This window comes from Rhamphochromis sp. 'chilingali', assembly GCF_963969265.1.
Source record: "Rhamphochromis sp. 'chilingali' genome assembly, chromosome: 19".
Classification (NCBI taxonomy): domain Eukaryota; kingdom Metazoa; phylum Chordata; class Actinopteri; order Cichliformes; family Cichlidae; genus Rhamphochromis; species Rhamphochromis sp. 'chilingali'.
In genome coordinates this window covers 32,523,787-32,548,850 of record NC_137946.1, presented here as the reverse complement: position 1 = coordinate 32,548,850, position 25,064 = coordinate 32,523,787, and the positions used below count along the sequence as shown (strand labels likewise).

Below are 25,064 nucleotides of genomic sequence, written 5' to 3'. Positions count from 1 at the left end.
TAGCACACTGAATAAACGCCTAGCATGAAATATTAGTTCTCAAATAATTTAAAAAAGGCTCAACAGCACAAACACGCTGCAGAGGCCCAGGGAGTCCTGCTAGCAGCCTGTCAGTCACAGAGGCCACGCCCCCTAGCTTTGAGGAACAGGCTGTCTGTAAAATCCGTCACCGCCGGAGCCTCGAGTGGCGCCGGAGGAACTGCAGTGTAATGTGCATTATTCTTACTCAGCCTCCAAACTGAGCTAAAGAAAGAAAAACTAGAAGTGCTTTGTTTGTCTTCACAAGACAAAAATGATCAAAATCAATATTGTTGTGAATGTTTTCTATAAAATCTCATAAACGAGTGTTTCCTGTTCTGCACTGACTCGTCCTGTGTCTGAACACTGAGAGTTTCTTACTTTGCAGTGAAAGTCAGTTTACTGATTATTCCCGATGTAAGTGAACGCAGCACTGATGAGTTATCTGAAAACATCACCGTCCTGTAAGATCTTTCTGCCTCATTTTCACCTCTTTGGCCACAAAACACTTGAATCGAACCTCTTCCCATTTCTTTGATGAAAACAGACTTAAATGAACTGCGCTGAACTCCGAACACTTCGTGTCCTTCATCGTTCGTCCTTCACACGATCTCTGCACCTTCAGGAGGCCCCAGACGGCCTGTCGTCGGGTTCATTTGCCCCAGCCTTAGGTTTCAGTTTCCTCGCAACATTCTGTGGCCGCTGTGTTGAAACATTCGCTGTCTCAACGCTGAGCGAGTTGCACCACCAGGCGAAAGTTTAGAAAGAATAAAGGCGCAACTTAAGTTTGGATGAAGAAATGAGCTTCTTAGAATAACGAGCAGCACAGGTGGAGCCGGGGTTTCTGCAACTTCCTGGGTTTATTTAGTGGACAGGTTCTCTGAAACGAGACGAAGAAACCACCGAGCTGCTCAACGATGAGTAATCAGTGAGTCACGTTCTTCATACACCACCACACAGTCACCTGACAGCTCCAGCTGTGACCTGACCGATGTATGATGAGATGTATATAACTTTATATATGCAGGAATATCGGTGTGTGTACTTTAAGAGCTTTTACTCTGAAAATATTCACAGGATCAAGGTGAAATGTGACGTTTGTGTACTGAAATAAGTCAGCTGGTTCACAGGAGGTTTTTCTTGCTCGTTTTCTTGTCAAACATTTCTTTTTTCCAGAAAAGCTGGAAAACTGTTAACGCTTCTGTATTCTGGCAGCTCGGCTCGAGCTCCTGAAGCCCACCAGGCCTGACTCCACGTGGGTCGGTAGCTGCATCTCGAGGATAACCATCTCCCGTCCTGCTGGGATCACAGGGAAAGCTCGGACATTCAGGCTCAGGCGTCTGGGCACCTCAGGTGTTGTGGGCGTGTCCTAGTGGCAGCTGGCTCTAGAACGCCTCAGTGGAGGAGGTGGTGGGAGGCGGAGGTGTGGTTGGATGGAGTTGACGTATGCCAGAGGGAATGAAGCGCTGTTATTGTTTTACCTAGAGACAGCAGTCCGGCCGTTTTATCGTATTTGCTGCTTCCAGGTGTCAATTTTAAACTAAAACCGAACAAACTTCTTCACGTTCTCGAGGAACACTCGACCCTCGTCAGACGGGAACATCTGCCTCCTCGGGCTGCTGGACAATAAAACCCACAGAGAGTAAAACCAAAGTCTGGTTGTTACGCACCAACTCCAATAGGTCGGTACAAGTGTTGTAGCAGATAAGAGCTTTTTTGGGCTGTTCCTCAAAGAAACCAATGTCTCCAAGCCATACAACAATGTGGGGGAGAAAGGTTGTGCCAAAGAAAAACACCAAAAAGACAAAAACCAGAACTAAGCTGAGGTTTACTCTAAGAGGAAAACAAAAGAAAAGAAAGTGCTACTCCTCAACTCACAAAATAAACTCAAACATTACATGCATGAAATGTGCAGGGTCCCCCCCCCCCACAAACCTTACACAACAAATGAAAAGATCCAGGGCAGCTCAGCACATGTGCCACATGATCCTTAGCAGCGAGGAGCAGAGAGCCACCTCTAGCCACAGGTGAGTTCCTTTTATAAGGGCCTCCTCCCTCTGGAGCTGGAGATTCCCAAATTGTCACCAGCCTGCAGTCTGTGTATGTAGGAAATGGCAAGCAAAAGGAGGGGGGGTCGCAGACAGCTTCAGATACTTAACACTGCTTTTAGTTTCCTGAAATTCGTTTTGACTCACATGCTGCCGTCTGCCTACGTCCAGAGAAACACTGATGTTCACAGTGACGTTCAGCTGTGCAGGAAAAGCTGGAGAAATGAACGGGAGGAATTCGTCCGACGCTCCCACTGAAAGGTGACTGCATGTTGGATTTCATGACCTATTTGCCCCCAGTGACAGATGCCCCCCTCCCTGAGCCTGGTTCTGCTGGTGCTTTCTTCCTGTTTCTTCCTGGAAATATTAAGAAATAAAACTGTTGCACAGCACTGTGTATGCAGTAACTCAGCAGAGATATGAGAAAAATGTAATAAATAAAACGTTATAGAAACAGGACATTAAGAACATCAAACATGAAAGAGAGAAAAGAGAAAAACGTGTCATATGTCTGAGGAGGTTCCCACACCTGCGGCTCCTCTCGGAGTGTCTTATGCTGAAACGTTCCACACTCAGACACCCACCCACCCCCTCCAATTACCACCCACTCACCGACCGGTTCAAGGTTAATTTTGACAAATAAATCCGAGCCTCACTCCGCGTGATAACTGATCCACGTGACTCGGATTCATTTTAAATCACCAATAATTAATCATTTCTCTGTGTGTGTGTGTGTGTGTGTGTGTGTGTGTGTGTGTGTGTGTGTGTGTGTGTGCGCGCGCGCGCGCGCGCGCGTACGTGCGTGTGTGTGTGTGTGTGTGTGTGCGCGCGCGCGCGTACGTGCGTGTGTGTGTGTGTGTGTGGGTGGTTTCATACCGGCTTCACCCCCACCCTTTTAACCAGCCTCCACCCTGGAGGTTGGTTAAACTGTTAAAAATGACTTTTTGACCTGTAATCCGTCACGAGCAGGTCAAACGTGAGTGATGTGGAGTCCTTTTGGTCCAGAAACAGCTCCGGTCACAAACTGTTTTATGTGTTTTTGATGAGAGCTCAGACGGAGAGAGCAGCAGGAACATCACAGCTCCACAAACACGCTGTCAGTGATTGAAGCGTGGGTACAATTACGCAGAATCATAGAGAACTTCAGAACTTTATATGTGCCTCCGTCATATTTCTACATCACCACCGTGTGTTAATACAAGTAATACAGTTAAAGATGTTCCACGTAAAACACGCAGAAACATCGGAAACTCTCTGGCACGACCCCGGCATTTTTACGCGCGATCAGCTGTAGATCCGCTCGTGAACAGCGGGAGGTTGCCGTGTTGCGACACGAAGTGGGTGTAAACGATTCCCAAAATGAGCACCTCACGCGCTCTCCCTGCCTCTCATTCATTAAGGAAGCTCAGAGCTGTGAGGCTGAGCGCGCGGAGCCGGACGCAAAGGTGAGTCTGAGTTCGCTTCAGTCCGTGGCTTTTTACGCAGAGAGGATGAGGAGTTTGCACGAGTGTCTGCATCAGTGCGAGCGGCTGATTGGTGACTTCACCGCCCATCCTGTCTCACCCTGAGACCCCCTGCGTCCTGGTAAAGGACCCCGAGCCGCTGTTTTGTTTTTTTGTCACTAGCCCGGTCTCTCTGACGGGTTTGCGCTGCTCGGAATCTTTGGCTCAGTTAGAACTAGTCAGACTTGTTTCACGTTGCCTTCGGGCGCAGCCGGAATCTGATCATTGCTGTTATTCTTCATATCGACCTCTCCGCAGGGTCACCGCACAGTCTCAGGAACCTGTCAGCGCGATGATGCAGGCAGTTTAACTTGTTTCAAAATAAAAGTGTAAAGGAATCAGAAATTTTTACGTCACTAATGAGGTGTCACCTGAAAAATATGGGGCGTGGTTTCAGAATTGACAGGTGTGGAGAGCAGTGAAGCTTGCAGGTTTACCTGGGAGCTGGTTTGTTTGTTTGTTTGTTTGTTTGTTTGTTTGTTTGTTTGTTTGTTTGTTTGTTTGTTTGTTATGTGATCTCAGAGGCTACTCCACCCAAAAACCCTAATCCACAGGAGGTCACGGGTGTCACAACCTGATCCCTGCTCTAGTGTAACTCGGTGCTCTGCACGGGTTTTTAAATTTACTCAATTACTGGATGCTGTAAGAGAAAGAGGCAGGAAGCAAATAAAGAACCACAAAACCATCAGCCAGTCACAGGACAGCAACTCTGAGCGTTCAGACACGTAGACTCGGCCTGCTGAAGTTCACCCCGCGCATCAGAGTGTGGAAGGAAGTGACTTTGAACGTGATGTGGTTGTCGGCTCTGAGTCTGTGGGGTTCACAGAGAATCGTAGGTCAAAGGTCAGTACAACAGGATGTGCAGAGGACACGTCTGCAGCACCTGTGTGACGCTCTCATGTCAACACGGCCAAAAGACTCCCTCACCTTGCTGAAGTGAAGGAGCGAATTCAAACCATTCTGGAAACAGGCGTCCATCAAGACCAGACAAGCTCTATAAAGAGCTGATTATAAAACACTAACATAATAAAAACAGACAAAAATACCCCAATAAACTAAAACAATGTTACTGAATGAAGGAAAATCTGCTGTGGCTTTAAAGTCATCACTAAAACTGTCAACTTCCTGCATTTAAAACTGTTTCATTATCATTTAGTAACTATTAGAGTGAAATAAAAACTTTCTGCGACATGTGAAAGCTGACTGCAAGTGTTGCATCATCAATATTCCCAGTTTTTCAAAAAAAGGTAAAATCCTGCTGTCATCAGACGCAGTCATGCATTTGTCTCTTCATTGTCCAGTTTCACTTCAGAAAACTGTTTTATTTTGGTCACAGTGTCACGCCGTTGGATTTCGGGAGTCCTTTTGCTGACTCTGAGGACGTGAAGTGGAAGCAGCTTTTCAGGTTTCTTTAAACTCGCCGCTCGTAACTCCAGTTACGGCTCCCAGCTGTTCTCAGGTGTGCTCTGTTGACACTTCAGGTAGTAACACAGGACATATGACGTTTACTCCGGGCCTATGTTTGCATTTGGACCTGTTGTTATTCATGTCCACGTCAAGTCGACTGCAGGATGTGAAGAAAAATCTTGTTCCTCTTTCGTGTGCTCCTCGCTGCACCTTCCTTTCTGTGTGCTTTGAATTCTGCATCTAACAGCATTTAAAGCTTCGAGATGTTTGCTCAAAGGCACGTTTAATCGTTGCTTTACGGCGCTCACTTTGTTTCCCTGCGTGAAAACCTGAGTTTACGCCGAGGACGCATCAGCACAGCAGGTCAACAGTAATTCTTACTTTTATAAATATATTTTAGCTCTACTAAAGATGCTTTGCAGCTTTTTCTGTTAAAGCTTTTTCATTTCAGTGGGTAAAATCTGACACTGTCAGGTCCACGTGGTGATGGGTCGTGACCTCAGCCTTATCCTAACCCTGACTATAACAGTAAAGCTCACTGGATGTTATGAGGTCTCTGAGCACTGTAACACCCTTATGAGTCAGTGTGATTACTTTGTCTGCTGGTTTCCAACACTTGGGAGAAAATGTTTTAAAAAGGATACGATGTATGTTTTCTAACAGCAAAGTGTTCGGTTTATTAATAATGACTTCTGAGGGTTATCACAGTGCTCAAAATTTTACTTTTGTGACTTTTACTGTAAAATTGTAAGTGGTTGCAGGCAGCTGCTGTGAAATCGATTGCTGATACCTTTGAGGGAACAACACATTTTCCCCTGGTGACAGGATCACTGAGGCTCATGCTTGGTGAAAGAGATAAAGGTGTTACATTAAAAATCATGAGCTAACCTCCGAGCGCAGTAAACCTGGAAAAAGTGCGATGCAAACAGAAACAGTTCGCTGTTAAATGAAAAGCTGTGTCTAACTGCTGAAACGAAAACGCTTCAACAGGTGCAACTTTTTGCATCACAGCTGGAGTTTTCCATCCAAATTGTGGAGCGACTCTATGGTTACACCGTAACCTTGGTTCTCTGAATAAAAGACTATCTCTCTACTCGGGAAGAGAGAGTCTCGATATGATAGAGAACACAGCAAGCTGACAGCAACCGAAGCAACTGCAACAAGGTTTTTACTGCAGCACCACTTCTGAGGCCAATTCTGCCTAGCAACAGCTAGCAAACCACAGCAGAATGCACACTGTCCACATTAGCACGAGGTTGCCGTCTGGTTCTAAACTGAAACAGCTTTTTTGGGCATATTTACATAATTAACTTCAGCGTTCGTGTTCGTTGCTGTGTATCACATCTGTTAAATAAAATAAACATAATCTGCCTGTGACATGACACCCGTGGAGCTGCTAATGAAGAGTTAGCATGCTAGCTTTAATCTTTACAGATCATTCAGGCAACATGTTTCAGCAATGGAGTTTATTTTAATGATGATTTGATTCATCTGCAAGCTTCTTCATGCAGCTGAAGTATCAAAATTTCAACTTGCTCCTTAGTAAGTAGAAATTTACACATATTTTAGGTGCTGCATGGCAACAAGCGTCCACTTGATTAGTTGATCGTGAGTGTGGTAAAAATACTTTTTCCCCCCAGTGTTTTAATTTCTCTAAATAAATCCGTACTTTCCTACGGAGCCCCCCAGGGGACATGGGAGAAAAAAAAATTACGGAGGAAAAAAAAAAAATTAGGGAGAAAAAAAAAAATTAAGTCGGACTTTTGCGAGATCTCGCAAAAGTATTGCGAGCACTCGCAAAAGTATTGCGAGATCTCGCAAAACTCCAACAATGGCGGCAGCTACTTAGTTGTAATATTACTCTTTCTGGGTCACAAAATACACTTTTAAGATATTTTGAGGCGTGAATGTAGTTGTGTAAACGTCAGATACCTGCTCGGTTTACAAGACATCACATATTTGCAAAAGAGCTCCGACGTTTTTGGAGATCTGACACCCACTAGCTCGAAGCTAACGGGCGGTCGAGACCTACTACAGCCGGGAGGAACACCGCTTTCCCGGCACATCGTGCCTCGACCTCCCGGTCGGCTTCGAGCTGGCGGCCTCCGAAGAATGCGGCTAAAACTTTTGCGAGATCTCGCAATACTTTTGCGAGCGCTTGCAATACTTTTGCGAGCGCTCGCAATACTTTTGCGAGCGCTCGCAAAAAGTCCGTCTTAATTTTTTTTTTCCTCCCTAATTTTTTTTTTTTTCCTCCCTAATTTTTTTTTTCCTCCCATGTCCCCTGGGGGGCTCCGTACCTTTCCCGTTTTGTATGAACCACAGAATAAGACCGGTCGGGTTTCACCAACAATCATTGTGGTTATGGCGCAGCTCAAATAAATGCAGACCACTTACGCTATAAACTCGCGGGCACGTGAGATGCTGTGACGCTGACTCTGGGAAAATTAGTCTGAAAATCAAAGATCATTGATTGATTTTTCTAAAACCTGTCAGGGCAACAACGGGGTGACGTCTCAGAAGACGCCATATTATCTTACTTTTAATTCTTTAATTTTATCTGAGTCTTATTGTCCTCTTTTTCTGATAATTTAACCCTGTCAGCTTAATTAATCGTCTTTTGACCTGTTTTCATCCAGATGAGCAACACACAAGCAAACGGCGAGTCCAACGTTCAGATAACCAAGAAAGCCAAAATGAGCAGCGACACCGCCGCCCTGCACCTGGACGGCATCCCTCCGGACACGCTCAGTAAGGTACGTGTCACCTGGTTGGTATGTATGATATTTTTGTGGTAGAGACAGTATTCGATAGATAACTAGCAAAAAGCCGACCCACATTGCCAGGCCTGCAGCACATGTTCGTCTCATTTATGTTTAAAACACAGAAGTCTGTTTAAATTTATCATGTTGTTGTTTTTTTATATTCTTTATATCACTTTATAAAGTCACACGCTATAAACACCAAACACATAAATCATGAATACATATTTTATCGTTTTTCTTTGCAAGCTAGATATTTATTTTATACCACAAAATAATAATTACAGGCACTTTTAGCTTTGCTGTCTCATGAATATTTATTTAAACATGTGACCACACATCCCACTGCACAACAATGTACATGTAGCGTACATGTCAGCATTCATTTAGAGATTAGTTACTAGAATCTGAGTGTTGAATAGAGCTTGATAATCCTGGTCTGGTCAATTATTTAGTACATTTGATTGTGATTTAGTCGCACGTCTAAGACGAGTTTGGGATGATGCACATGCACATATACACTACGATCAACATATTAGGGTCCAGTGAACACAGGATATATGTCTTATTTCTGCATGTCGGCATGCTAATTAATGAGAACACAGCATTAAAAAGTCCCTGTGCAGATACAATATCAATTAAATGTATTTTATTGGTTATTAACAGTAATTATAAAATACCTTTTAAAGTAAATATCACTTTAAAGGTTCCTGCATGTTTGCTCAGTCTGCCACAGTCTAACGTTATGGTTTTAGCCTCTTATTGCACTGATCAGAAGGGAAAATCCAGAAGCTTTAATCACATGATGATGATGTCTTTATCTTTGCAGATAACTTGTCAGAAACAAAGAATTTAACACTTTAAATGTGCTGAGCAAAGCTACCAAAGTTTATTGAGAATTCATCAGAAACTTCAGGCTAGCTTAAGTCACGGGGATTCTTCTTTCGGTGAGAAATGATCCAGATGTTGTCTTACACATTGCCACAGCTGCTAGCATTGCTCAGTGAGGTTCAGCATCAGGCTCCAGGGCTGGAAAATGAAGCCAGCGCTCTCAGGACCACTCAAAGACTCGTACAGCCTGGTACCAAGTATCTTGCACATTGAAGAAAGGAGAGTCCATAAAGTATGTGTGTATAAATATCTGTGTTTGTTTACAGCAGTGGAAAAAATGAAAATGGGCATAAAATCACATGAAAAACCAGCATTCTCCCTGAGTGACCAACAGCAATATAATAATCTTCACACAAAAGCACCAAACACTCGTTACACAGACGTAAACAGAGCAGGTGAATATTTAAAGCACGCAAAGAACAGGAAGTAGCTGCGAGCTGCCGCAAACTGTTAGTGAGTGAATTCCTGACAGAGGTCAGGAAAAAACAGGAACAAAGGATCATATTTTTCATTTGTCAGATTCATGGTCAGTCATTGGTTTACTAACTTAAATCATGACTTTATGTATTTCATCATTTTTAAAGTGACAACCTCCAGTTTTTCAGCTGCAACTTCATGAATAAGAAATCGGAGCCAAACCTCCTTATTTCCACGAAACCGTGACAAGCAGCACGATCGCATCGATTTCTATGACATCCAGGGAGTTTGTTTTTTAAGGGCGAGGCTCTGATGACTCCCAAGATGATCGCCAAAGACTGTCACCAAGACCAAAGGTTTCAGCAACCTTCGGTTTACTGGTCCATGTCCATGATGCTGACAACAATAAGCAAAACAAACCAAACGTGACTAAACTAAGACTAAAAACACCAGTTTGTTCCAGGATGAAATCAGTCAGCCAGTAAAGCTGAAATTGATCCTCTAAAGTATCTGTGCCAGAAGAAAAATCAGAGTGTTCACCAGATGAAGAGTTAAAAGTATCCGAGAATATTGGAAATAGTATTTCGGGACCATAACGGACATCTAAGGAAAAAGTTGAAGTTCACAGTCAGAAAAGACGGAAATGAAGGAAACTGTGAGACTGCAGCAAACATGTGACTGAAAATCTGAGGGAATTTCTCAGAATCGTTACTCAGTTCAATTCAGTTTTATTTATATAGCGCCAAATCGCAACAACAGTCACCTCGGGGCGCTTTATAATGTAAGGGTGAGAGAAAACCCACTGAGCGAGCACTTTGGTGACAGCGGGAAGGAAAAACTCCCTTTTAACAGGAAGAAACCTCCAGCAGAACCAGGCTCAGGGAGGGGCGGAAGACATGACTGAAAAGAAGAGAGCCAGAGATTATTAACAACTAATAATTAAATGCAGACTGGTGTCTAGAACAAACACTCAGTGCATTATGGGAAGCCTAAAGGAGCGCCCTGATGGGGTGATGTGGTGCCACGAAGTCTTAAAGATAAGATGGAGAGAAGAGGAAGACCTCCGGGAAGACTCGTGGGTGTAGTAAAGAACAGGGTGAGATGGAGGAAGTTGGTGCTGTAAAGGAAAGAAGTTGTAATAAACTTTATTTACGCGATGTTTTGTTACGGTTCTGACAAACCTGTCCAAGCACATAATTCTGCCCTGAATCCGAAGCTGCTTTTCACCTCTGACCTTTCACACCTGCGCTCAGGTACCTGCACAGTAACGTGGACACGGTCTGAAGAGCTGTGCAGTGATTTTCCAGCTCTGAAGGAAGCCGGGAAAACAGCAAGGCTGAATTGTTGCTGCCATCTCCAGAGGATCATTACTCGCTGTGTCAGCCCAGCCTCTTCCTGCCTCTGATTTCACGTAAACACATGTTTGTTTTGCATTCAGGTTCGTGTCACCATCACAAAGCCTGATGAAGGCCTGTAAGCTGCTGCGAACACGCCCTGGCAGCCAGTGTTGTGAAATGTGTGTGTGCTTCCAGGTCTCATGTTGTAGGACTTCTTTGGCAGGTTGGCTTTTTTCCTCCCACCGTCACACATGTTCTTTACGGTAAACAAGTTTGAACAGCCCTGCCGCTGCAGCTCCGTCCTTACTTTAAGAAGCTTTTAAAGTAATCTGTGTGGAAGTTTGACTTTACATTTAGAGCTCAGCAACTCTGCTGTATCAAACTGTTATCAGTGGTTAAATTATTGATTCGCAGTCAGAAATGAACCTGATATCAACCTAAACAGCAGCTGTGGTTGGAGTTAAACTTTGTCCCAGGATCAGATGCTGCCGTGAGGCAGGGATACAAACGTGTCTGCCTCCTCTTTGTCTCTGACTGAGTCCTCAGCTGCAGTACTTTTCCAGGAGCGAGTTTTCTCTCCTCCACTGTCCTCGCTCCTCCTCGTGCCTCCACACGCTCGTCTCTGGGTTCCTCCCTCCCAGCAGGCGAGGCTGACTTCATTCCTCCATCAAGACGGACAGGTACACGTTTAGCCGGGAGGACATTCAACATTTGGAAGTGAAACTAAAGTTTTATGTGCTTCATTCAATTTAAAATAAACTTGAAATAAAATAATGGAGAATAAAGGTGCTGGTTTGAGCAGGTGAATTTAAGGGGAAGTGTGGGGGAGATATTATCCTGTTAAAGCACAGCATCCAGACCACTGTGGTTCAAAAGTAACCGGACACCTCCTAGCTTAATATTTCTTCTGTAGTATCAACACTGGCTGCTCACAGCTGATCCAGAGGAAGTGAAGAAGAAGAAGAAACCAGTCGCTGGCACTGTAGCTGCACAGCGAGTCAGGAAGGTGTTTCCTGTCGTAAAATGGCTCAGGGCGATCTGGGTTCGGCTGCCACTCTTGTGGCAGTTGAGGAACTTCAGCGCTCAGAGGAAGCGGAGAAGCCAAGCCACCAGCACGATGACTGAGTCAAACACATTTTCACTCAGCAATTCGTGTGTTTGATCCATCGTGTGGCTCGGGTACAGCTGCTCCGTGCTACTGTACAGAGTCAGTTATACGTTTTTGCTTTGCTGATTTTCTCGCTGCCTTTCTATTCCCTCACATAGAGCCTACGTGTCTGTGTAACAGCCTTTGTGCTGTGTATGTATGTAGAGCGCATACATGTTCTGGACAGTTCTGCATACTTTGAAGCTTCAGTGAGACACGGCAGTGAGACCTGCTTGCTGCCACGGAGGCCTTTTGAAGCCAAATGTGTGGATGAAACGTTGGAGTCCAAGTAACAGACTCATAAATGTGTGAATTTTACTCACTGAAACTGAAGCACAGACTTCAGAATGGTCTGAAACAGTAATATTAGTCAGAGAATCTATTAAAAATGCCCCAAACATCATAAGCGATGAAGGCGAGCAGCTACATGTAGACGTGTTTATCTCTGACAAAAGGTTGAGACTGACTGCTGGAGCCTCACATGGACGCTGGAGGAACTGCAGCACTCCTTTATTCAGCTCCAGAGGTGGAGCCGTGGTCGTTCTGATGATTACTGATAAAACACATCTGCAAAAACAAAGCTGATTTATGCAGAACAAAGTAAACAACAAGGAACGCATTCCTGGAAGATGAAATCCTCGACTTGGAGACATCGTCGTGAGTTAACAACCCGAGGGTGGATGTGTTCATGACTTGGCTCTTAGTTCATGTTTAACGTTGGAGCCATATTTTTTCTGTGGCGCTGGTCTCAGAGTTTCTCTCATGTCTGTATTTTCTGTCTGAGAATTTAAGTCTTCCCGGAGGTCTTCCTCTTCTCTCCATCTTATCTTTAAGACTTCGTGGCACCACATCACCCCATCAGGGCGCTCCTTTAGGCTTCCCATAATGCACTGAGTGTTTGTTCTAGACACCAGTCTGCATTTAATTATTAGTTGTTAATAATCTCTGGCTCTCTTCTTTTCAGTCATGTCTTCCGCCCCTCCCTGAGCCTGGTTCTGCTGGAGGTTTCTTCCTGTTAAAAGGGAGTTTTTCCTTCCCGCTGTCACCAAAGCGCTCGCTCAGTGGGTTTTCTCTCACCCTTACAATACAAAGCGCCCCGAGGTGACTGTTGTTGTGATTTGGCGCTATATAAATAAAACTGAATTGAACTGAGTAACGATTCTGAGAAATTCCCTCAGATTTTCAGTCACATGTTTGCTGCAGTCTCACAGTTTCCTTCATTTCCGTCTTTTCTGACTGTGAACTTCAACTTTTTCCTTAGATGTCCGTTATGGTCCCGAAATACTATTTCCAATATTCTCGGATACTTTTAACTCTTCATCTGGTGAACACTCTGATTTTTCTTCTGGCACAGATACTTTAGAGGATCAATTTCAGCTTTACTGGCTGACTGATTTCATCCTGGAACAAACTGGTGTTTTTAGTCTTAGTTTAGTCACGTTTGGTTTGTTTTGCTTATTGTTGTCAGCATCATGGACATGGACCAGTAAACTGAAGGTTGCTGAAACCTTTGGTCTTGGTGACAGTCTTTGGCGATCATCTTGGGAGTCATCAGAGCCTCGCCCTTAAAAAACAAACTCCCTGGATGTCATAGAAATCGATGCGATCGTGCTGCTTGTCACGGTTTCGTGGAAATAAGGAGGTTTGGCTCCGATTTCTTATTCATGAAGTTGCAGCTGAAAAACTGGAGGTTGTCACTTTAAAAATGATGAAATACATAAAGTCATGATTTAAGTTAGTAAACCAATGACTGACCATGAATCTGACAAATGAAAAATATGATCCTTTGTTCCTGTTTTTTCCTGACCTCTGTCAGGAATTCACTCACTAACAGTTTGCGGCAGCTCGCAGCTACTTCCTGTTCTTTGCGTGCTTTAAATATTCACCTGCTCTGTTTACGTCTGTGTAACGAGTGTTTGGTGCTTTTGTGTGAAGATTATTATATTGCTGTTGGTCACTCAGGGAGAATGCTGGTTTTTCATGTGATTTTATGCCCATTTTCATTTTTTCCACTGCTGTAAACAAACACAGATATTTATACACACATACTTTATGGACTCTCCTTTCTTCAATGTGCAAGATACTTGGTACCAGGCTGTACGAGTCTTTGAGTGGTCCTGAGAGCGCTGGCTTCATTTTCCAGCCCTGGAGCCTGATGCTGAACCTCACTGAGCAATGCTAGCAGCTGTGGCAATGTGTAAGACAACATCTGGATCATTTCTCACCGAAAGAAGAATCCCCGTGACTTAAGCTAGCCTGAAGTTTCTGATGAATTCTCAATAAACTTTGGTAGCTTTGCTCAGCACATTTAAAGTGTTAAATTCTTTGTTTCTGACAAGTTATCTGCAAAGATAAAGACATCATCATCATGTGATTAAAGCTTCTGGATTTTCCCTTCTGATCAGTGCAATAAGAGGCTAAAACCATAACGTTAGACTGTGGCAGACTGAGCAAACATGCAGGAACCTTTAAAGTGATATTTACTTTAAAAGGTATTTTATAATTACTGTTAATAACCAATAAAATACATTTAATTGATATTGTATCTGCACAGGGACTTTTTAATGCTGTGTTCTCATTAATTAGCATGCCGACATGCAGAAATAAGACATATATCCTGTGTTCACTGGACCCTAATATGTTGATCGTAGTGTATATGTGCATGTGCATCATCCCAAACTCGTCTTAGACGTGCGACTAAATCACAATCAAATGTACTAAATAATTGACCAGACCAGGATTATCAAGCTCTATTCAACACTCAGATTCTAGTAACTAATCTCTAAATGAATGCTGACATGTACGCTACATGTACATTGTTGTGCAGTGGGATGTGTGGTCACATGTTTAAATAAATATTCATGAGACAGCAAAGCTAAAAGTGCCTGTAATTATTATTTTGTGGTATAAAATAAATATCTAGCTTGCAAAGAAAAACGATAAAATATGTATTCATGATTTATGTGTTTGGTGTTTATGGCGTGTGACTTTATAAAGTGATATAAAGAATATAAAAAAACAACAACATGATAAATTTAAACAGACTTCTGTGTTTTAAACATAAATGAGACGAACATGTGCTGCAGGCCTGGCAATGTGGGTCGGCTTTTTGCTAGTTATCTATCGAATACTGTCTCTACCACACCCTGTTCTTTACTACACCCACGAGTCTTCCCGGAGGTCTTCCTCTTCTCTCCATCTTTTCTTTAAGACTTCGTGGCACCACATCACCCCATCAGGGCGCTCCTTTAGGCTTCCCATAATGCACTGAGTGTTTGTTCTAGACACCAGTCTGCATTTAATTATTAGTTGTTAATAATCTCTGGCTCTCTTCTTTTCAGTCATGTCTTCCGCCCCTCCCTGAGCCTGGTTCTGCTGGAGGTTTCTTCCTGTTAAAAGGGAGTTTTTCCTTCCCACTGTCACCAAAGTGCTCGCTCAGTGGGTTTTCTCTCACCCTTACAATACAAAGCGCCCCGAGGTGACTGTTGTTGTACAAATAAATCATGTTTCTGAGAAATCCCTCAAATTTTCAAAGTAAAAACTTTCGGTTGGTTTTAGAATTTAAACTTTGATTCTGCTGATTTCAACAGACAACATCCGGCAGAAGCAACAATCCCTGTGCAACTTCTCCAGAAGTTACTCCGTTTAATTTAATTTAATCTTGTGAAATCAGCTTCAAAGTGTGTCAACTTTCAACTTTCACAAGAGATCAAATGAAACAGATCCTGTTACAGTGCGACGGGTCAGTGAATAATAATCATCAGTTATCTGTAAAATATTTAAACCGCAGCGTTTTATTTATAAAGCTCTGTTGGAAACAAGAACAGGGCGACCACAGAGACACAACAGAGTCGTGCAGGTTAAACAGCGAGGGGGCACAGAGTAACGAGCTGTAACTTTGGGTGGAAGGCCTGTTTTAAATGTCTTAAGCGTGATCAGCTCGGAGTTTGTGTCCCGTCTGTGGAACAAGTCAGGTGATCCGGAGAGAACGAAAACCGGACACAAAGGTTAGACTCCAAACAAATAAAAGCTCTTCGGTTCGTAGATGAGCGATGAGCTCGCTGCCTGCGTCAGCTGTGTTTTGTGCCGCCTGTAGGCGAGCAGGCTTCAGTGCAGTAATGGAGCCGTCGAAAGCACATTCAAAACGATGTAAACGGAGTCAGCAGCATCACAGTCAACAGAATCAAATCTGACTCAGAGTTTCTGTGTCCAGTTGTTTAAAAGACGCCTGAAGGACATTCGTCTCTTCTTCGAATGTAAAGCCAGTCTATGGATCTCACCGTGAATCTAAAACGCTGTGTCGCTGAGCGCAGTTACAGCCTTCTTTATCTCGTTTGCTCGTCCGTGTCAGCCTGACTTCCAGCCTGATGCTGTTAGAGACAAAACTCCAGCCCGTTCTGTCTCCGAGCACAGACGGATTCACAGAGCAGCAGCTGAGTCACAACATGTGATCAGAAATGAGTAAAGATTGATTTTCAGGCTCAGCCGTGGGTTTGATGTGCTGAACGTATCTGCAGAAGCGTTTAAATGTTGTTTTTGTATTTTAAGCCTCACCACACGCTGCAGGGAGTGAATGAGGTCACTACGAGCAGCTGAAGCTTCCTCTGAAGAGCTGGTCCTCCTTCAGAGAGGGTGAGGAGCTCAGTCATTAGAGTGGAGTCTGACTCAGACCTGAACTCCTCCTTGGTGAGGTGTTTCAGGCATGTCCAGCAGGAGGAGATCTCAGGGCAGAGTTCCTGCCTCTCTGCTGAACACCTCGGCGTCTCCCAGAGGAGCAGCCGGAGGTCAGCACGCCTGCTGAGCCCGCTGCCCCCGGGCAGACGTCCTCTGCACCGGGCGGTGCTTTTCTCTGCTGAACACTGCTTCAAACAGTCGTGTGTTCTTCTGCAGATTTTGAGGAAATGTCGTCATCTTGTGGTTAAATGACACAGTTGCCTTGTTTGGGTTTCTCCCTGAACACCTTTCTGTCTTTATGCTGTTCACGTGACACGGCCTCCCTCTGCAGGTGGAGAAGTACCTGCAGCCTTTCCAGCTGTCCCCGGAGACACTGCAGGAGGTTTCGGCTCGGCTCAGGAAGGATCTGCTCCGAGGTTTAGGGAAGCACTCGCACCACAAGGCGCCCGTCAAGATGCTGCCCACCTTTGTCAGGGCCACGCCTGATGGGACGGGTAAGGACATTTTCAGATAAAAGCCAAACTTTGAATCTTCCCATAAAAACCAGAACTGTGTGGTTTACCCTCCAGCTGCTTTCTACACATGCTTACACCTGGAGCTACAGGCCAGATGTGTCCTAATGATTAAGCTCTGTGACTCTTTCTCTTAAAATTAAGACATTTGTGACTTTACGTGTGAGGAGAATGACTTTAATTTCAGTCTCTATTTAACATGGAGCCAGTGAAGAGAAGCCAGTATGAGAGAACGATGATATCTTATAGTTCCTGTTTGTACTCCTGCTGCTGTGTTTGTTTATTATCCTGATACTAAAGCTTTACAGTCGTCCAGCTTAGAAGTAATAAATGCATGAACTAGTTTCTGAGCATCACTCTGAGACAGGGTGTTTCTAATTTTAGATATTGTGCAGATAAAGAAAGCAGTCCTGCATATTTGTGTTTTGTGCACACTGGGACAAAGCTGACTCCCCACTGGCACGTGCTGTGATTGGATGTTGAAGGCTTCAGCCGTCTTCACGTGGCTACAGTAGAGGAACCCTGGACAGCTGCTGATGAATCTAAGCAGTTAAAGCTTAAACGGCTGTGGGAGGGTTTTCAGTGATTCGCAGGTGGAACAGTTGGTGGCCGGGAGTTGAACAGGGTCTGATAGCATGTCTGCACCAGCACTGCAGCAACGATGAAAACACTCAGAGTAATTCACAACTTCCTCCACTTTAGATTGTCAGAGACCTTTGCAGGGAAATAAAAGGGCGGTATTATAATTATTAAAGCTATAATTACGTTTTAAAGATGGCTTCCTGTAACTAAATCTTCATCATGCGGTCGGCAGAGAAAGGCGACTTCCTGGCGTTGGATCTGGGAGGAACAAACTTCCGTGTGCTTCACGTCCGTGTGGAGGAGGAGGCGCAGAAGGTTCTGAAGATGGACAGTCAGATCTGCGCCATCCCACAGGAAATGATGCTGGGAACCGGAGAACAGGTGACACAAATGCACACTGAAGGAAAACGAAGCAAACGGAAACATGCGAATCCCCAAAATTCACGTGTGTCTCTGTACAGCTGTTCGACCACATCGCCACCTGTCTTGGGGATTTCCTCGAGTCTCATAACCTGAAGGGTCAAACTCTTCCTCTGGGCTTCACCTTCTCCTTCCCCTGTGAACAGCTGGAAATCGACAAGGTCTCCCACACACACACACACACACACACACACACACACACACACACACACACACACACACACACACACACACACACACACACACACACAACAGTGACCTGTGTGTTTCGGCTGTTTGAGGAGACATCAGCCTGTAGCTGTTAGGCTGTTCGTGGTTTTAAAGGTGGTTTAGATGAGTTTTTAGAAGGAAAAGAAAATGATCAGAAATAATCACAGACAGAAAACTTTCACTAAAGTGCAGAAAACATAAACAAAGAGACAAAACCTTAAAAAAAACTACCACAGAGATCCAAGACGACTGACCCTTAGAGACCCCGGACTCTCCCCGGGTTTCTGTGCCTCCTCCTACAGTCCAAACATTCCTGAAAGCAGATTTTCCTTCTGAGGTGAACTCGGTGTCAGTCCTCGCGTTCACACCGATGTCACTGATAGATTCTGTAAATTGTGTTTTTCTGCACAGAGCATCCTGATCCGCTGGACCAAAGGCTTCAACTGCTCCGGGGTGGAGGGGAAAGACGTGGTCCAGTTACTGAAAGAGGCCATTCACAGGAGAGGGGTCGGTCCACAAACACTCCCAGAAATCACATTCATGTGTTTCAGCTCTGGCCTGCAGAGCCGTTCTTCCAGCTGCGGCGTTTTAGTGTTTTACCCTTCAGCACAATGTTTCTTTATACACACACACTCAGTGACACTGCACACACTGATTGCTGTTTCAGTTGATGCTAACTCACTCATGATGTTCGAGCATCAAAGTAACTGCAGCTCGTATACGAGCCACGAGTGCAGAGGCAAAGCTACAAAAAAACTGTCATTGTCTAAAGAGACGTGGACTTAACAGTAAGGGATAAACCCAGTAGCACCACGTGCTGATGTGCTGACAGAAAATGTTATGTTAAATTGTTTGTGGGCCTGATATTTGAATCTGCGAGTAATTCTTCCCACTTCACCTCTCTGTGCATGCTGCTGAGGTGCAGATTAAAAGCACCGTGGCACTTTCTCTCTCTGTGTAGGCAGGATATTTGTGAATAGGCGAGATATAAATGCACCTGTCTGCCTGTCTTCTTCTCTGCAGGACTATCATATTGGCTCGGTTGCCATGGTGAACGACACAGTGGGAACGATGATGAGCTGTGGCTACAAGGACCAGAGCTGTGAAATCGGCATGATCATTGGTAACCATAATTTCACTCTGGGATGTCTTTGTCTGTGTTGGTCTTTTATGTTTGCCGTTATTGCACTTTAATCAGCCATGCTGTTGTGCTTTATAAATAGATAAACCTCACATCTGTCTGACTGAGCTGTGTTTGCCTGCACGCCCCGAACACACTGACAAGATGATGAGTAGTCGGTTTATTGAGGTCATAAATAAATTACTGAATGGATAAAACATCCACAACAAAGACATAAAAGCAGCTATATAGATACACAAAACAACCACAAAGAGACGCAAAGCAGAAGAAAATGACCCCTAAAGAGCCACAGTCACAAGAAGGCAAGAAGTACACAAACATGAAAACATGAAAGTCTTTTTATACAGGATGGACTCAGCCTCCTGTAAAAAGTTTCCTGACAAGGTTTTTCTTCTCAGTCACTATTTTTGAGTCTTACTGAAGACAAAATGATCTAAATGATGGTCCCCAAAGAAAATACCAGGCTTACATTGAAAGCTACTGTTTACGCATCTACGTTATAGTATTATAAAGTAGATGTTATTTGTAGTACTGTAGTAGCAGCAGGTTTTAGACACAGGAATATGTGATGTTAGAGTACAGTGGGGCAAAAAAGTATTTAGTCAGCCACCGATTGTGCAAGTTCCCCCACTTAAAATGATGACAGAGGTCAGTAATTTGCACCAGAGGTACACTTCAACTGTGAGAGACAGAATGTGAAAAAAAAATCCATGAATTCACATGGTAGGATTTGTAAAGAATTTATTGGTAAATCAGGGTGGAAAATAAGTATTTGGTCACCTCGAACAAGGAAAATCTCTGGCTCTCACAGACCTGTAACGTCTTCTGTAAGAAGCTTTTCTGTCCCCCACTCGTTACCTGTATGAATGGCACCTGTTTGAACTCATCATCTGTATAAAAGACACCTGTCCACAGCCTCAAACAGTCAGACTCCAAACTCCGCCATGGCCAAGACCAAAGAGCTTTCGAAGGACACCAGGAAAAGTATTGTAGACCTGCACCAGACTGGGAAGAGTGAATCTACAATAGGCAAGCAGCTTGGTGTGAAAAAATCAACTGTGGGAGCAATCATCAGAAAATGGAAGACATACAAGACCACTGATAATCTCCCTCGATCTGGGGCTCCACGCAAGATCTCATCACGTGGGGTCAAAATGATCATGAGAACGGTGAGCAAAGATCCCAGAACCACACGGGGGGACCTGGTGAATGACCTGCAGAGAGCTGGGACCAAAGTAACAAAGGTCACCATCAGTAACACACTACAACGGCAGGGAATCAAATCCCGCAGTGCCAGACGTGTTCCGCTGCTGAAGCCAGTGCATGTCCAGGCCCGTCTGAAGTTTGCCAGAGAGCACATGGATGATACAGCAGAGGATTGGGAGAATGTCATGTGGTCAGATGAAACCAAAGTAGAACTTTTTGGTATAAACTCAACTCGTCATGTTTGGAGGAAGAAGAATACTGAGTCGCATCCCAAGAACACCATACCTACTGTGAAGCATGGGGGTGGAAACATCATGCTATGGGGCTGTTTTTCTGCCAAGGGGACAGGACGAGTGATCCGTGTTAAGGACAGAATGAATGGGGCCATGTATCGTGAGATTTTGAGCCAAAACCTCCTTCCATCAGTGAGAACTTTGAAGATGAAACGAGGCTGGGTCTTCCAACATGACAATGATCCAAAACACACCGCCCGGGCAACAAAGGAGTGGCTCCGTAAGAAGCATTTGAAAGTCCTGGAGTGGCCTAGCCAGTCTCCAGACCTCAACCCCATAGAAAATCTGTGGCGGGAGTTGAAAGTCCGTGTTGCTCGGCGACAGCCCCAAAACATCACTGCTCTCGAGAAGATCTGCATGGAGGAATGGGCCAAAATACCAGCTACTGTGTGTGCAAACCTGGTAAAGACCTATAGTAAACGTTTGACCTCTGTTATTGCCAACAAAGGTTATGTTACAAAGTATTGAGTTGTATTTTTGTTATTGACCAAATACTTATTTTCCACCCTGATTTACCAATAAATTCTTTACAAATCCTACCATGTGGATTCATGGATTTTTTTTTCACATTCTGTCTCTCACAGTTGAAGTGTACCTCTGGTGCAAATTACTGACCTCTGTCATCATTTTAAGTGGGGGAACTTGCACAATCGGTGGCTGACTAAATACTTTTTTGCCCCACTGTATGATTTGTGCTTTGGTTATGATGCTTCTTGGCTCAGAATCCCGGACAAGCCCCCAAATTTACTCAAACAACAGAGAATGATGTCACAGGAGCTGCTGTCTGAGCCAGATGTTGTCTGAATGACAAGTGACATCTGCCCATAGGTGAAGGAGTCACAGAACGGTGTGGCCCACGAGTGTACATATTTGCCATATTTGGGCCAAACGTTCATTGCTATATCTGGAGGGCTTCCTCCAAGACCTAGATTTTAATTTTTATATTTTAAAATATCAGAAAATTATATTTTAATTTTATGACATTTTGGGGTCAATTTGGAGTTGCGAATAATTCCCTTTTATTATGATTTTGACTCTTCTAAGCTGCTAAATGCTTCGCGGTTTAAATGGTAAATGGCCTGTATTTGTATAGCGCTTTACTAGTCCCTAAGGACCCCAAAGCGCTTTACACAACCAGTCATCCACACATTCACACACTGGTGATGGCAGCATTGTAGCCACAGCCACCCTGGGGCGCACTGACAGATCTAAACAACATTGTCCTGCAGGTACGGGAACCAACGCCTGCTACATGGAGGAAATAAAGAATGTGAAGCGTATTGAGGGCGAGGACGGACGGATGTGCATCAACACGGAGTGGGGCGGCTTTGGGGATGATGGATGCTTGGATGACATCCTGACTGAGTTCGACGTGGAGGTGGACAAGACCTCCATCAACCCCGGCGTGCACATGTATGTTTCACAACTATTCAGAATCATAACACACCTCTCCCGTTCATGTGATCAGCTTCAGATAAGTCTTTGACACAACTTCTATACAATAATTTTTTGCCACAGCAGAAGTTAGAAACTGATAGCTAATGTTTGTGAGAGTTTCTGTCCTGATTATGTGCATTCTCCTGTAGCTTTGAGAAGATGATCAGCGGCATGTATTTGGGAGAAATCGTTCGACTGGTGCTGGTGAAGATGACCAAGGACAAGCTGCTGTTTAAAGGACAGATATCGGAGGCATTGGGGACCCGTGGACTGTTTGAGACCAAGTTTATCTCTGAGATTGAGGAGTGAGTCTTTTGCCTTTTCCTTGTTTCCAGCAGTCTCTCCTGGTCTTCATTATCTAACCACTTTGTCTGGTGCTCAGGCCGGACAGCGGTTTGGAGAACGCCAAGAAGATTCTGACTGAGTTGGGTCTGGATTGGAGTCTGGTCGACGCCTCTGTGGTGCGCCTGGTCTGCGACACTATCTCCTCACGCTCGGCCTATCTCTGTGCTGCCGCCCTGGCAACCCTCGTCAACCGCATCCGTAACAACCGCAAACTGGGCCACCTGAAGACCACTGTCGGGGTGGACGGGACAGTGTACAGAAAACACCCCACGTAAGAGGCATTTGGTGATCAGAGCAAAGACATTTGAACATTTCACCAAACTTCAGTTGGTTTGCTGATATTAAGTAACCAGTCTTTTCTAACAGGCATACTTAAATATTGTTTGGAAAGATTGTACAGAGTACACTTTTAATGACTTTAAAAACAAGAACTGAGTGCACTATTCTGTACATTCAGGTTCAGATATATTCATACACTCCCATCAATACTAGGTTAAGTCTTCTTTAGCAAGTTGCACTTTGACCAGACACTTTTAGTAGCCGTCAACAAGCCTCTGCCATAACTCTGGTTGAATATTTGATCACTTTTCTTGCCAGTTTTGGTAGAGTTCATTTAAACTGGTTGGGTTCCTGGCACAGACCCGGCTTTTAAGCATAGTCCATATTTTCAGTAGGGTTGGGGTCAGGGCTCTGGGAAGGCATTTCCACAAGCTTAATGTTAGCCTGCTTTATTCATCCCGCAAACAGTTCTGATGCGTTTGGGTAAATATATGTACTATGTAAGTAATTTTACATTGTGTATGTCCACCTTTAAAATATAATTAAATTGTAATTTAAAATAAAACTCCATTTAATTTCACGGGAATGATACCTGTAGTCCTAGGCTGTATTATGAAGCACTTGTCCATGTGGGATGCTGCAAATTTCAGTTAAGCTTGAAGGAGGAACTTCTTTCTTGGTGGACACCCTTTCAGTTGATGGACAGTGACGCTGGTGCTTCAGCAGTTTGGTGGTTGTTGGGTTGTTCCTGAACATCCTGACCGGTTTTCCCTCTTCTGAGGGGGACAGTTTGGATCTTGTTTCAGACCCTCAAAGTGGAGACACATTGAGCTGATGATCTCTGAATCTGCGGTTATTTAGAAATGGCTCCAAGAGAACATCCCAACCTAGATTTCCTGAGTTTCACAAACTTTCCCATTTTTCTGAATCGGTCAATCCAGTATCTGCTATCAAATCCTTTTTATTCTGGCAAAGAGAAACTATATGAATAGGCCTTGACTTAATAGACACTGTAGTACCTTCAGCACCGCGTTTGGGTCTACGCATAGATTTGAGCCTGTAGCTATCATTCTGATCTTGTGTAGATTAGAGAAACCCATTTCTTGTTTTGTTTTTTGCAACTCATTAAACGGTGAAATCTGGCAGTTCTGTCCTTTCAACACCTCCCTCTCTCTTTCCTTCCTTTTCCAGCTTCAGCAGTAAGCTCCAGAAGGCGGTGCGCCTGCTCGCCCCTCAGTGTGACATCACCTTTCTCGTCTCGGAGGACGGCAGCGGGAAGGGCGCTGCCATGGTAACGGCTGTGGCGCAGAGGCTGGCTCACCAGTCCCGACTGCTAGAGGAGAGCGACGGTGAGGACAATGAGGAGGAGGAGGAGGAAGAGGGTCAATAATGTATTTTTGACCAATCTATGCCTCAGTGCAGCTGCAACTGTTCATATCATGTAAAGAGAGGTGGAGGGAATCCTCTGGTATTTTATCATGTTGAGATTTTATTAGAAAAGAAGTAGAAAACATGTTGATCAGAGTATTTAAAGCACAAAAACTTGCACAAGACTCACTGAAAAAGGTATTAAAAAGTAAACGATGCGTCAAAAGGAGAAGATTTAAAGTCATTTTATAGGTCGCTATGGAGATTTTGATCCATTAAAAACGTATTTATTAATAAGGGGCATAGCTTCAGGGGGATTTGTGGTGGCAACAATTCCTAAAAATAAGTGTTGTTATATCACTGCAGCAAGGGGCGTATACTCCAGGGGGGGCAGAGGGGCCCAGATCCCACTATTGCTGGTTAGAGACAGTGTTTTCCTCCTCAGTGTGTCACTGTGAGTGTAACTCGGTAATGTTAAATAATAATAATAATAATAATAATAACCACTGAAAGCTGATGTTCTGATTATATAACAGGATATTTTAAAGTTTAAAAAAATGGACAGTTTACAAACCTTAATGTGTGAAAATGATGTTGATGAAAAACAGGCTAAAGGAACGGAAACAATTCAGAGCTTCCCTGAGAAATGTCGCGCTTTTAAGATTATTTTTATTAACATAAATCTGTGACGGTTGTCAGCACACATGGTGGTACAAGGCAAGAAAGAGTGGAATAAATAATTTGGCTTTTTTAATTTCCTCAATCTCAATAAATAAAAAACACAAGACTAAGAATTATCAGAGAAATGCACCGTTTGCTGCTTGGTGAGATTTCCAGTCATCCTGAACAGCAGTGATCTGTTTGTGTCCAAGTAAAAGATAACAGATGCTTCAGTCTGATGCAGAAAAGAGGGAGAAGAGGATGTTTGTGAAATGTGTTTTTTAAGGTGCCAAAAATCCTCCTGCTCTTTTTTTTAATGGGGAATAAAGAGTTTATGTACAAACAACCACAGAAGAAGAGCTGCAGCACAATGTGCACTAAAGCCAGTGAATAAATAAAAATGTTAAA

At 44.0% G+C, this 25,064-nt stretch overlaps 1 protein-coding gene across 1 annotated transcript; it reads left to right on the top strand.

The window, feature by feature from the left end:
• Window positions 1–2,001: 2,001 nt before the first annotated feature.
• LOC308387511 (hexokinase-4-like) lies at window positions 2,002–25,064 on the top strand (the record flags this gene model as incomplete). Its single annotated transcript, XM_080867617.1, has 12 exons — window positions 2,002–2,045; window positions 3,355–3,511; window positions 7,615–7,731; window positions 16,535–16,697; window positions 17,530–17,678; window positions 17,759–17,878; window positions 18,339–18,434; window positions 18,951–19,050; window positions 21,797–21,980; window positions 22,154–22,309; window positions 22,387–22,620; window positions 23,820–25,064. 12 exons carry the CDS (start codon window positions 2,002–2,004, stop codon window positions 24,016–24,018), a joined length of 1,719 nt encoding a protein of 572 aa, XP_080723743.1. The 3' UTR covers window positions 24,019–25,064.